This window comes from Salmo trutta, chromosome 22, assembly GCF_901001165.1.
Source record: "Salmo trutta chromosome 22, fSalTru1.1, whole genome shotgun sequence".
NCBI classification, from domain to species: domain Eukaryota; kingdom Metazoa; phylum Chordata; class Actinopteri; order Salmoniformes; family Salmonidae; genus Salmo; species Salmo trutta.
Genome location: NC_042978.1, coordinates 25,376,056 through 25,390,660, shown reverse-complemented (window position 1 = coordinate 25,390,660; position 14,605 = coordinate 25,376,056). Strand labels below are relative to the sequence as shown.

The 14,605-nt window shown below is 45.0% G+C and overlaps 1 protein-coding gene across 3 annotated transcripts in view; it reads left to right on the top strand.

Moving 5' to 3' along the window:
* ipo13b (importin 13b) overlaps nt 1–14,605 on the top strand; it is a 44,146-nt gene that overhangs the window by 9,106 nt on the left and 20,435 nt on the right. For all 3 annotated transcript variants that reach the window (XR_003868669.1, XM_029707397.1, XM_029707398.1), the window contains 4 exons: nt 4,807–4,932; nt 6,514–6,657; nt 7,435–7,647; nt 7,746–7,999. Coding sequence is in view for 2 of the 3 variants with exons in the window: in XM_029707397.1 (XP_029563257.1) it covers nt 4,807–4,932; nt 6,514–6,657; nt 7,435–7,647; nt 7,746–7,999 (737 nt within the window). In the remaining variant the exon portion in view is untranslated. The remainder of the gene's footprint in view (nt 1–4,806; nt 4,933–6,513; nt 6,658–7,434; nt 7,648–7,745; nt 8,000–14,605) is intronic.

Genomic DNA, 14,605 nt, shown 5'->3' with positions numbered 1-14,605 from the left:
CATACACTTAGGTTGGAGTCATTAAAACTCGTTTTTCAACCACTCCATACATTTCTTGTTAACAAACTATAGTTTTGGCAAGTCGGTTAGGACATCTACTTTGTGCATGACACAAGTAATTTTTCCAACAATTGTTTACAGACAGATTATTTCACTTATAATTCACTGTATCACAATTCCAGTGGGTCAGAAGTTTACATACACTAAGTTGACTGGGCCTTTAAACAGCTTGGAAAATTCCATTTAGAAGGTTCTGATAGGCTAATTGACATAATTTGAGTCAATTGGAGGTGTACCTTAGATGTATTTCAAGGCCTACCTTCAAACTTAGTGCCTCTTTGCTTGACATCATTGGAAAATCGAAAGAAATCAGCCAAGACCTCAGAAAAAAGAGTTGTAGGCCTCCACAAGTCTGGTTCATCCTTGGGAGCAATTTTCCAAATGCCTGAAGGTACCACGTTCATCTGTACAAACAATAGTACGCAAGTATACACACCAGGGGATCACGCAGCTGTCATACCGCTAAGGAAGGAGACTCTCTAGACTCCTAGAGATGAACGTACTTTGGTGCGAAAAGTGCAAATCAATCCCAGAACAACAGCAAAGGACTGTTTGGCCATAATGACCATCGTTATGTTAGGAGGGAAAAAAGGGGAGGCTTGCAAGCCGAAGTACACCATCCCAACCGTGAAGCACAGGGGTGGCAGCATGATGTTGTGGGGGTGCTTTGCTGCAGGAGGGACTGGTGCACCACATAAAATAGATGGCATCTTGAGGAGGGAAAATTATGTGGATATATTGAAGCAACATCTCAAGACATCATTGGTTACAAATGGGTCTTCCAAATGAACAATGACCCCAAGCATACTTCCAAAGTTATGGCAAAATGGCTTAAGGACAACAAAGTCAAGGTATTGGAGTGGCCATCACAAAGCCCTGACCAATCCTATAGAAAAGTTGTGGGCAGAACTGAAAGAGTGTGCGAGCAAGGAGGCCTACAAACCTGACTCAGTTACACCATTTCTGTCAGGAGGAATGGGCCAACATTCACCCAACTTTTTGTGGGAAGCTTGTGGAAGGCTACCTGACACATTTGACCCAAGTTAAACAATTTAAAGGCAATGCTGCCAAATACTAATTGAGTGTATGTAAACTTCTGACCCACTGGGAATGTGATGAAAGAAATAAAAGCTGAAATAAATCATTCTCTCTACTATTATTGACATTTCACATTCTTAAAATAAAGTGGTGATCCTAACTGACCTAAGACGAGGAATTTTTACTAGGATTAAATGTCAGGAATTGTGAAAAACTGAGTTGAAATGTATTTGGCTAAGGTGTATGTAAACTTCCGACTTCAACTGTAACATTGAATGTCAATACGGTTCCGTATTTCACTGAAAGAATAAACATTTTGTTTTCGAAATGATAGTTTCCGGATTTGACCATATTAATGACCGAAGGCTCCTATTTCTGTGTTTTATTATATTATAATTAAGTCTATGATTTGATATTTGATAGAGCAGTCTGACTGAGCGGTGGTAGGCAGCAGCAGGCTCGTAAGCATTCATTCAAACAGCATTTGCCAGCAGCTCTTCGCAATGCTTGAAGCACAACACTGTTTGACTTCAAGCCTATCAACTCCCGAGATTAGGCTGGCAATACTATAGTGCCTATAAGAACATCCAATAGTCAAAGGTATATGAAATACAAATGGTATAGAGAGAAATAGTCCTATAATTCCTATAATAACTACAACCTATACATCTTAACTGGGAATATTGAAGACTCACGTTAAAAGGAATCACCAGCTTTCATATGTTCTGAGCAAGGAACTTAAACTTCAGCTTTTTACATGGCACATATTGCACTTTTACTTTCTTCTCCAACTCTGTGTTTTTGCATTATTTAAACCAAATTGAACATGTTTAATTATTTATTTGAGACTAAATTGATTTTATTTATGTGTTATATTAAGTTAAAATAAAGGTGTTTGTTCAGTATTGTTGTAATTGTCATTATTACATATGTGTGTATACGTACGTGCGTGCGTGTGTGTGTGTACGTACGTACGTACGTACGTACGTTTCGGCGTTGAAAAATCATTATCGGTCGACCTCTAGTGGAAACGTCTAGGAACAACAACAGCTCAGCCTCGAAGTGGTAGGCCACACAAGCTCACAGAAAGGGGGCCTCCGAGTGATGAAGCGCGTAGAGTGTAAAAATCGTCTGTCCTCGGTTGCAACACTCACTACCAAGTTCCAAAATGCCTCTGGAAGCATCCAAGGATTGGCTGGAGTGGTGTAAATATCGCCGCCTTTGGACTCTGGAGCTGTGGAAACGTGTTCTCTGCACTGATGAATCACGCTTCACCATCTGGCAGTCCTACAGACGAATTTGGGTTTGGCGGATGCCAGGAGAATGCTACCTGCCAAAAAATCATAGTGCCATCTGTAAAGTTTGGTGGAGGAGGAATAATGGTCTGGGGCTGTTTTTCATGGTTCGGGCTAGGTCCCTTAGTTCCAGTGAAGGGAAATCTTAACGCTACAGCATCCAATGACATTCTAGACGACTCTGTGCTTCCAACATTGTGGCAACAGTTTGGGGAAGGCCCTTTCCTGTTTCAACATGACAATGCCCCCGTGCACAAAGTGAGGTCCATACAGAAGTGGTTTGTTGAGATCGGTGTGGAAGAACTGGACTGGCCTGCACAGAGCCCTGACCTCAACCCAATTGAATACCTTTGGGATGAATTGGAACGCCAACTGCGAGCCAGGCCTAATCGCCCAACATCAGTGCCCGACCTCACCAATGCTCTTGTGGCCGAATGGAAGCAATGTTCGAACATCTAGTGGAAAGCCTTCCCAGAAGAGTGGAGGCTGTTAAAGCAGCAAAGGGGGGACCAACTCTGTATTACAACTCTATATTAATGGCCTTGATTTTGGAATGAGATGTTCAACAAGCAGGTGTCCACATACACTACATGACCAAAAGTATCTAGCTATTTCTGTGTGCTATCTGAGAGCCTGTTACTTGAGTAGTGGGCAGATGGAGAATCGGAGGCGCTTTCACCTGCAGCCCAGTACTTCCTCCTGGCTCCTTCTACACTTTGCTTTTAATGTTTCCTCTCTTCCACTCTCTGACACACACATTGGGAGAGTACTAGTATAGTAGCTAGTTCTTTCAGCGCCTAAGTACCTCCGTGTGTGTGACCATATGGAGAGACTGCTGCAGATGAGAGTGGTGCTCTTCACCTGCAGCCTCCCGTCTCGCTCCCTCTCTGTCTCTCTGCATCAGGAGTGGATGATCAGATCCCTGACTGCAGCTGCTATCAACTGACAGACAGACTGACAGATCTGGTCTCTGGTGGCTAATGAAACAGTTGAAGCAACATTACAGCTGCTAGTTGGATGCATCTGGCTGGCTGTAGTGAGATGGGTCTATGTACGACAGACACACAGGCGTGCAGTCTGGAATGTGTCCCTGGGATGAGAAGATTCCTTAGATCACACAGTGGACGGCGGTAATGATCTGCCTTAGCTTTGAACTCTGGAAAATCACAGCCTCGTTTAGAAATAGCGAGATGAAGGGACGAGATAAGAAAGAGAAGAAGGGAGGGAAAAAAGACGGCAGGCACAGAGTGACGGAGTTGATGAGGAACGAAAGTGATGAGAGATTTCAGTAAAGACACTGCTCCTCAGTAAAGTGGTTGCTTGATCTGGGCAGATTCACTATTCGAGCAGCTGAGGTGTGTGTGTGTGTGTGGTGTGTGTGTGTGCGTGCGTGCGTGCGTGCGTGCGTGCGAGAGAGAGCAGTGTTTCAGCGTGGAACAGCAGAGGACTGGAATATGAGTCAGGCTGTGATCTCTGACACACACAACCCAAGACCTCTTCATACTGTGTGTATCAACGCTGAGGGATGGAAACAAAGGGACCCTGCGCAGACGTTTATCCTTTCAAATGCTTCTCTTTATTAGACAATAATGTCAACCCACTCTAGCTCTTGGTCAAGGTGCTAGGTAGGGATACACGCTAGATACAGTATGTAACTGGAGACAAACCTTTTGATACTCTCCGTATTGGTGTTCTATAACGGCAGTCAGTCATACTAGAGTCTCCATACAACCTGTTGAGTCAGTTACTACTGGAGAGGAAGGGAGGATAGAGGGATGGAGTAAGCGCTTTGTGACATCTGATTATGTAAAAATGGCTTTATAAATATTTGCAATTGATTGAGCATGTTTCAAGATGGAGGGATGGAGTGAGCATGGAGGAGGAGGGATGGAGTGAGCATGGAGGAGGAGGAGGGATGGAGTGAGCATGGAGGAGGAGGAGGAGGGATGGAGTGAGCATGGAGGAAGAGGAGGAGGGAGTGAGCATGGAGGAGGAGGAGGGATGGAGTGAGCATGGAGGAGGAGGGATGGAGTGAGCATGGAGGAGGATAGAGGAGGGATGGAGTGAGCATGGAGGAGGATAGAGGAGGGATGGAGTGAGCATGGAGGAGGATAGAGGAGGGATGGGGTGAGCATGGAGGAGGATAGAGGAGGGATGGGGTGAGCATGGAGGAGAATGAAGAAAGAACATGGCCAACTGTATTCCTCTTAGGAAGCATCAGTTTCCTAGTGTTCAGCCAGTCTGTTTCAGAGGATAAGAACTTTATAAAGAACCTAATGTTGCTAAACTACATAGAAACACTCAAGTTCCAGTTCTAAATGACATACAGTATATATTATACTGAAATTATACTGACTTTCTCCCTCTCTATCCCTCCCCCGATCCCTCTTTCTTTCTCTCTCTACCCCCCCAGGCGCTCCACCAGTTGTACTATGACCCTAACATAGAGAATAAGAACCTGGCCCAGAAGTGGCTGATGCAGGCTCAGGTCTCCCCTCAGGCCTGGCAGTTCTGCTGGGCCCTGCTCAGCCCTGACAAGGTAGAATATACCGGCACACACACACACACACACACACCAGGGTTTCCGTTAGGGAAATGTTGCGCTGGACATTTGACTGGCAGAATGTTCATTTACCGGACATTTAAGAAATTTACCGGACCCATATGCATTGGGTGTGTAACCTGATTAGGGTGTCCACCCATGGTACTCAGAATGACAGAAATCACATTTATGAATATGCAACTCGAGGATGCAACAGTGTTCGTTCTTCTTACCGAATTCTGATGCGCAATTGTTAGAATAATTGTCTACATTTACATTTCCTCAGCCAATAAGACAAGTAACGAACCGCAACATTTCTAGTATGTCAATCTACTATCCCCCACAGTAGAAAAGTTTACAATGAGAAATAAGGCTCATGAAACGGATCAGAGTGTTTGGCTTAAAACGTTGATAAACAATTATTTCTTAACATTATAAGCGCAGCAATGCTCACAAGGCACTAGGCTACGCGCAAATGTTTGTTCTATAATGCAATTAGCGGAAAAACACAGTTGTCAAAAGCGCACATGTGAGCAGTTTCATGAGACAGAGATTAAAATATACATTAGAAATTTAGAACGAGTGGAGATCTAAAGATGTAACTACTAACATGGGTTGCTAATATGGCTAGGATTGTGCCTTTGGCTTCTGGTCAATGATAGAAAGTTTATTTGAAAAGCAGTAGAACATGAGAAAAACAGGCTACTGGTTTGAATGGTATATGGAAGTCTATATAAAATAATTGCCTGCACGTTTGGTTGGATTTTGACTAGGCTACTGTAAAGCAATGTAACACATGCCTCATAATATGTAGTAAAACATTAAAGTAAAAAAAATTAAGTATGTTTTCAATATGCCTCCAGCTCATTGCAAAATGGTGTGTGATGTGCTGAAGCCTGTCTAGTTGCCTATGCACTTGAATGGGAAGAGTGCTTAAATTACCAGTAAAGAAATAAAAATGGTAGCAGCAATGAATGAGCTGTTTGATGAGCTGTAGCAGCAACGAACAGCTGTTTGAGGAGCTGTGGCAGCAACGAACAGCTGTTTGAGGAGCTGTGGCAGCAACGAACAGCTGTTTGAGGAGCTGTGGCAGCAACGAACAGCTGTTTGAGGAGCTGTGGCAGCAACGAACAGCTATTTGAGGAGCTGTGGCAGCAACGAACAGCTGTTTGAGTAGCTGTGGCAGCAACGAACAGCTGTTTGAGGAGCTGTGGCAGCAACGAACAGCTGTTTGAGGAGCTGTGGCAGCAACGAACAGCTGTTTGAGGAGCTGTGGCAGCAACGAACAGCTCTTTGATGAGCTGTGGCAGCAACGAACAGCTGTTTGATGAGCTGTAGCAGCAGGCAGCTCTTGTGCTACGTCAACTGGTATTTCAATCAATGAATAGGCTAAAATGCATTTTCATAATGGAATTTATTTTCTTCTCCCAGACAATTGGCCGGTGGCAATTTTAGTAATCGGCTTTTCAGTTTTTGGGGGGGCCAAAAGCCGGCTATTACCGGCTAACACACAAACCCTGACACACACACACACACACACACACACACACACACACCTAACCCTGTCTCTCTCCCTAGGTTCCTGAGATCCAGTACTTTGGGGCTAGTGCCCTCCACACTAAGATATCCCGCTACTGGTCTGACATCCCCTCTGACCAGTATGAGACCCTAAAGACTCAACTCTTCTCCCAGATCGCCTGCTTCTCCTCCGGGTCCAAGATGGTGGGTAGATGGATGGATGGTGGGATGAGTAGATGGATGGATTTATTAGATAAGGAATGGCTACTTGATGTGTGTGAGTGCCACAAAAAAAACACAACTCGTCACGAGGGGCCACAGTGGCTCGTGGGTCTGCGTACCCACATTCATACCCCCCACACCTTGCGAGCAAATCATTTTAGCGGCCCCCCTCGTGACAGTGAAGAGAAAGAAAATCTGTTTAAAAACTTTCCTGATAAACATTTTGCCATGGGGCGGAGAGAAGATTTTCAATTTTATAACTCCTTTCATGCAATCCAACACATTTTGCCATGGGGCGGAGAGAAAAAAATTGCATGTTGACAGCTAATTTCCTGCAATTCTACACATTTTGCCATAGGCAAGTGTTTGCAGTTTTTAATATATCTGATGATCAGTGGGCCCCACCCCGGTCGGTAATTCGACCATGCTTACTACAAGTTTAGATGGTCAGCTAACTTACTAATTTAAAATGTTTTTGCTGACATGGGATAATTGAGTGACTGCTGAAGCACAACCAAATTTCGAAATTGGACCTTGTACTCTATTATTCTAAATCTCAACAGTAATTTGAGACCCTGACAGAGCCCCCCCAAAAATAATAATTTTTGAATTGGTTCACGGGCCGCCATTTGCCCATCTCTGTATTAGATCATTGAAAATACATACAACTGGAGCTAAATGCCTTAAAAACCATCAAGTATAGTAAATAAAACGATGAAGTCATAGATTACAGTACGTCGTTGTGGTCCTGTTTCCAAGGTGCTGACGCGTCTATGTGTGGCGCTGGCCTCCCTGGCCCTGAACACCATGCCAGAGGCGTGGCCAGGCGCCGTGCCAGAGATGGTACGTGTGTTCCAGGAGGAGGGAGGGGGGGTGGACGGCCGGGCCAGGTGTCTGGCCCTGCTGGAGCTACTGACCGTCCTGCCTGAAGAGTTCCAGACCAGCCGCCTGCCACAGTACCGCAAGGGACAGGTGAGGGGTGCTAGAGACTGAGGGGTGCCAAAGGGCACGACAGACAGACACAAAGACAGACACGCATCCATCTACTACTCACCACTCTCTGTCTGTAGGTGCGAGGTGCGTTGGGTCGTGAGTGGGGGTCAGTGTGTCCACTCCTCCAGCAGCTGCTGCGTCGAGGGGACAGTCCCGGGGCAGTGAAGGCTCGTGTCTTGCGCTGTCTGTCCTCCTGGGTGCTGCTAGATGTCCCTCTCAGTGAGAGTGAAGGACTGGTGGAGGACTGTTTCACTGCTCTACCAGACCCCGAGCTGTTTGATACTGCCGTGGAGGCTATCGTCAACGCCATATCACAACCCGACTCCCAGAGGTGTGTACATGGCCAGGGGAGGGTGGGATTGTGTGTCAACCCAATGACTTCAGACAAACACACAAGGTGACTCGCAGCCAGTGTCTGCATTAGGGAGGTGGTGGGGGGTATTGTTTAAAGAGAACCAAGAGAGCAACAGATTCAGATATGGAAGACCGAGACAGAGCAGGGATAGGAAGAGCAGAGGGAGAGGGAGATAGGAAGGGGGAGATGGCAGCCAAGAGCACAGTGTGGGCATGGGAAGGGTATATGAGAGAAAGAGATACTGTAGAGGGGGAATAGGGATGGAGAGAAAAATACAGGCGAAGGAGAGTTGACAGAAATTAAGAAAAGAGGAAAGCTGAGGGAGATGGAGGGAATACAGGGAGAGCTAATTGCCAGGAGGGGAGGAGGGAGGGAAGAAGAGGGGGGAGGCATTTCTCGGTTGGCTGGCGTTACTCTCTCTCTCTCGCACGCACGCACAAAGTACTGCTCTAGTCAACCTAATAGCTAATCTCCAGAACATGTGTTTTTATTTTTCTAAAATAAGGCCAATTTTACTGGTGGAGGTATGAATATGGCCCTCATATTAGTGCTGGGTGATATATCAAATTAATTTGATTTATTCAAATGTTAGTATTGCAAGAAACATGTTTTTGTAAATATATTTTTTGTTTTTATGAGCGTTTATGTTCTCATATCTTTTTGGTCTCGTCTCCTTTGCTCCATTTTGACAAATACGGTAGCCAACTTGATTTCAACATCTTAACAATGTGGATAGGTTAGCTGCTGTTTAAACAGTTGGAGACGAACAGAAGGGTGTGTTCATAACAAAAACTGTTAGCAAGCATTGAGGTATGAGACTTGAAAGCCAGATCAGTGATTATTGCAACAAAAAATGCTTATATAGCCTAGGTATAATTTCACGAGCCCTGAATTCATTAGATTATAGCTGACTGATTGAAATGCTGTGTATTTTACCTTTTTTATCTTATTTATTTATTTATTTATTTCACCTTTATTTAACCAGGTAGGCTAGTTGAGAACAAGTTCTCATTTACAACTGCGACCTGGCCAAGATGAAGCAAAGCAGTTCGACACATACAACAACACAGAGTTACATATGGAATAAACAAACCTACAGTCAATAATACAGTAGAAAAAAGGTATATTTACGTTGTGTGCAAATGAGGTAAGGCAATAAATAGGCCATGGTGGCGAAGTAATTACAATATAGCAATTAAACACTGGAATGGTAGATGTGCAGAAGATTAATGTGCAAGTAGAGATACCGGGGCGCAAAGGATCAAGTTAAATAAATACAATATGGGGATGAGGTAGTTGGATGGGCAATTTACAGATTGGCTATGTACAGGTGCAGTGATCTGTGAGCTGCTCTGACAGCTGGTGCTTAAAGCTATTGAAGGAGATATGAGTCTCCAGCTTCAGTGGTTTTTGCAGTTTGTTCCAGTCATTGGCAGCAGAGAACTGGAAGGAAAGGCGGCCAAAGTAGGAATTGGCTTTGGGGGTGACCAGTGAGAGATACCTGCTGGAGCGCATGCTACGGGTGGGTGCTGCTATGGTGCCAGTGAGAGATACCTGCTAGGGCGCGTGCTACGGGTGGATGCTGCTATGGTGACCAGTGAGAGATACCTGCTAGGGTGCGTGCTACGGGTGGATGCTGCTATGGTGACCAGTGAGAGATACCTGCTAGGGCGCGTGCTACGGGTGGATGCTGCTATGGTGACCAGTGAGAGATACCTGCTAGGGTGCGTGCTACGGGTGGGTGCTGCTATGGTGACCAGTGAGAGATACCTGCTAGAGCGCGTGCTACGGGTGGATGCTGCTATGGTGACCAGTGAGAGATACCTGCTAGGGCGCGTGCTACGGGTGGATGCTGATATGGTGACCAGTGAGAGATACCTGCTAGGGCGCGTGCTACGGGTGGATGCTGATATGGTGACCAGTGAGAGATACCTGCTAGGGCGCGTGCTACGGGTGGGTGCTGCTATGGTGACCAGTGAGAGATACCTGCTAGGGCGCTGGCTACGGGTGGGTGCTGCTATGGTGACCAGTGAGAGATACCTGCTAGGGCGCGTGCTACGGGTGGGTGCTGCTATGGTGACCAGTGAGAGATACCTGCTAGGGCGCGTGCTACGGTTGGGTGCTGCTATGGTGACCAGTGAGCTTGTAGCGGAATTTATTAGAGAGGGGTGAAGATAAAGATTTTGTTGGGGCGCCAGGCAGGTATTAACCCTGCCGAAAGGAAAAGAGTAGAATAGAGAGTACCACTACCAGACCCACACACATCAGCAGAAGAGACTGCCTAGAGTGTAGCCTGTTTACCAGATAGCCAGTGGAGAGAAAAGAGAATACACACCCTATAAAACCCACATCACAGCACAGGGGTAACCCCACCAAGAATACCTCATATTATTATTATTATTATTATTATTATTATTATTATTATTATTATTATTATTATTATTATAATAATAATAATAATGGCAGAGCAATTGAACAGCAACTTCATAGAAACAATTTACAAGAAAGAACCCAGTCATCAACAGAGGATTTGCATTAATCTGTATTATCTTCTAGTGGAGGAGTGCAGAGGGTATGAATGTGGGGGGTGTTCATAGACAAAACAAAGGCCTTAAAAATGTCCTCAATCTTCTCGGCCATATGTCATTAGTACACCCCACCTCAATACAGTTCAACTAACAATACACAACTTGCAAGCAACCTCCCTTTTAACTAAAATGTCAACCTAAATACTTCTGGCAGGGCAATAATAGTCTAGCATTAATGAACATCAACGGGAAGTGCATTTGAAAAATAGAAAGTCTGCTGCAGTGTAAAGCACTGGAACGATAGAGGGAAGAAAAAGAGAGAGCAAGAGAGATCTTAACTGTGGTCTTCAGGCTTGCAGTTGTCCTGTCTGACCGTCCGATGGTTTGTTGGTTTGTATGTCAAAGCTTCGCAACAATGTTGCTACTAATCCATGCGATCCGTATCCGGTGCGGTCCCAAATGATGATAACCCCTGACCTAGAGCGGTCACACCGATGATTGAGTTAAATACTTTATAAACTACACACGCTGAAAATAAACAAGGACATCTGCAGCATAGCACACACAAGCAAACTGTTGCGCCAACCAGGAGCTCCTTCCCAGAGAGCTGAAAGAGCTGTCCTTTATTTCCTCCTTCCTTACTGCTGATGCGCTCTTAAAGTGGCAGCGCACGGTGAAGGCTCCGTGCAGGATTTCGCCACAAGCTGAGATAAGGTGGGGCTTTACCTAGCAAAGACTTGTAGATGACCTGGAGCCAGTGGGTTTGGCGACGAGTATGAAGCGAGGGCCAGCCAATGAGAGCGTACAGGTCGCAGTGGTGGGTATTATATGGGGCTTTGGTGACAAAACGGATGGCACTGTGATAGACAGCATCCAATTTGTTGAGTAGAGTGTTGGAGGCTATTTTATAAATGACATCGCAAAGTCGAGGATCGGTAGGATGGTCAGTTTTACGAGGGTATGTTTGGCAGCATGAGTGAAGGATGCTTTGTTGCGAAATAGGAATTGGAGATGTTTAACGTGAGTCTGGAAGGAGAGTTTATAGTCTAACCAGACACCTAGGTATTTGTAGTTGTCCACATGTTCTAAGTCAGAACCGTCCAGAGTAGTGATGCTGGATGGGCAGGCGGGTGCGGGCAGTGATCGGTTGAAGAGCATGCATTTAGTTTTACTTGCATTTAAGAGCAGTTGGAGGCCACGGAATGAGAGTTGTATGGCATTGAAATTCGTCTGGAGGTTAGTTAATAACACAGTGTCCAAAGAAGGGCCAGAAGTATACAGAATGCGTAGAGGTAGATCAGAGAATCACCAGCAGCAAGAGCGACATCATTGATTTATACAGAGAAGAGTCGGACCGAGAATTGAACCCTGTGGCACCCCCATAGAGACTGCCAGAGGTCCGGACAACAGGCCCTCCGATTTGACACACTGAACTCTATCAGAGAAGTAGTTGGTGAACCAGGCGAGGCAATCATTTGAGAAACCAAGGCTTTTGAGTCTGCCGATAAGAATGTGGTGATTGACAGAGTCGAAAGCCTTGGCCAGGTCGATGAATACGGCTGCACAGTATTATCTCTTATCGATGGCGGTTATGATATCGCTTAGGATCTTGAGCGTGGCTGAGGTGCACCCATGACCAGCTCTGAAACCAGATTGCATAGCGGAGAAGGTACGGTGGGATTCGAAATGGTCGGTAATCTGTTTTGTTAACTTGGCTTTCGAAGACCTTAAAAAGGCTGGGTAGGATAGATATAGGTCTGTAGGAGTTTGGGTCTAGAGTGTCTCCCCTTTTGAAGAGGGGATTACCGCTGCTGCTTTCCAATCTTTGGGAATCTCAGACGATATGAACAGGCTAGTAATAGGGGTTGCAACAATTTTGGCAGATCATTTTAGAAAGAGAGGGTCCAGATTGTCTAGCCCGGCAGATTTTGTAGGAGTCCAGATTTTGCAGTTCTTTCAGAACATCAGCTATCTGGATTTGGGTGAAGAAATCGGGGAGGCTTGGGCGAGTTGCTGTGGGGGGTGCAGCGCTGTTGACCAGGGTTGGGGTAGCCAGGTGAAAAGCATGGCCAGACGTAGAAAAATGCTTATTGAAATGATCAATTATAGTGGATTTATCTTTTAATTGTACAACAAAGCTTATTTCGAGATACATTTATTTTTAAATTATATATTTTGAAAGTTTGAAAAAATCAAGATGATATTTAGGCCATATCGCCTATCCCGAAAACACTCAATTAGATTTGAAAAGGACTGGGAGTTTTTCTATGTGTTTTTGTGTGCCTGTGTATGTGTTTGGCCACACTAGAGTCAGGGCAGAAGGATTATCACTATCTATCCCCAGACAATTAGCTCAATCCTTCCTTCTTTCCTTTCCTTCACTTAAAATCTTTCTATCTCTCTCCCAGGCTCTCTTTCCCCCATTTTCCTCCCTTTCTCTCTCGCTCTCTCTCTCTGCCTTCTTCTCTCCTCTCCCTATATCTCCTCCTCCACCTCTCTCCTCCTTTTTAATTACAGTGACGCTCTGAGATGGGGAAATTAGTTGCCTGGCAACAGGATGCAGTTGGACCAATAGCATTCTCCCAAATGACTTGACTGTAATATGGTTAAACAGAGAGAAGGAGAACGGGAGGGAGAAAGGAGAAAGATGGAGGTGAAAAGAGAGAAAGGAGTCTTTCAAATTCATTACAGTTTTAAGGGGAGGAGAAAGAAAAGCGAGAGAGAGAGCGGGAAGCGGAGGTCTGTGTGTCTGCGGTAGACAGTCTGTCTCAGTGGAATCTATAGGATGTCAGGTTTCATACAATAGAGAGACGCACATACTCATACCCCGATGCCCTCTGAATAACACAGAAATATACAGAAACGCACACTAATGCATTAAATAACAGCCCACCCAGGGAGATTTAGTTATCATTCATTTTTAATGGGCTGACTTGGAGATGCAGGTCGTGTACTCTTAGCTGGGGGAAGGGGTTACTTTGTGAAAGTGTGAGTGTGTGAGACGGAAGTAGAGAGAGTGTATTTTGAAGGTCGGGGGAAAGAGGAGGATTGGAATAGGTGCTTTATGGTAGATTAACACCGTGTGTGTGTGGCTTGTTGTCATGCAGGTGGTACAGCAGCCTTCATGATAATGTCAATAAGGGGACACATGAATATTCAGTAGTCAGAACCAATGACACTGCAAGGTTGGGGGGAAGAGTGATATTACCCAGAGCAAGTGTGGTTGTGTGTGTGAGCATGCCCAATGCAGACAACAAGGGAACAGACATATAGATGTGGGAGAATTAAATAGGTGTGTGTGTGTCTAAGCAAGGGAGAGTGTATGTGGTGGGTGTGTGTATGTGGTGGGTGTGTGTATGTGGTGGGTGTGTGTCTGAGCGAGGGAGTGTGTCTGAGCGAGGGAGAGTGTACAGTTGAAGTCGGAAGTTTACATACACTTAGGGTGGAGTCATTCAAACTCGTTTTTCAACCACTCCACAAATTTCTTGTTAACAAACTATAGTTTTGGCAAGTCGGTTAGGACATCTACTTTGTGCATGACACAAATAATTTTTCCAACAATTGTTTACAGACAGATTAATTCACTTATAATTCACTGTATCACAATTCCAGTGGGTCAGAAGTTTACATACACTAAATTGACTGTGCCTTTAAAAAACTTGGAAAATTCCAGAAAATGATGTCATGGCTTTAGAAGCTTCTGATAGGCTAATTAACATCATTTGAGTCAATTGGAGGTGTACCTGTGGATGTATTTCAAGGCCTACCTTCAAGCTCAGTGCCTCTTTGCTTGACATCATGGGGAAATCAAAAGAAATCAGCAAATACCTCAGAAGAAAAATTGTAGACCTGGTTCATCCTTGGGAGCAATTTCCAAATGCCTGAAGGTACCACGTTCATCTGTACAATCAATAGTACGCAAGTATAAACATCATGGGACCACGCAGCTGTCATACCGCTCAGGAAGGAGACTCGTTCTGTCTCCTAGAGATGAACGTACTTTGGCGCGAAAAGTGTAAATCAATCCCAGAACAACATCAAAGGACCTTGTGAA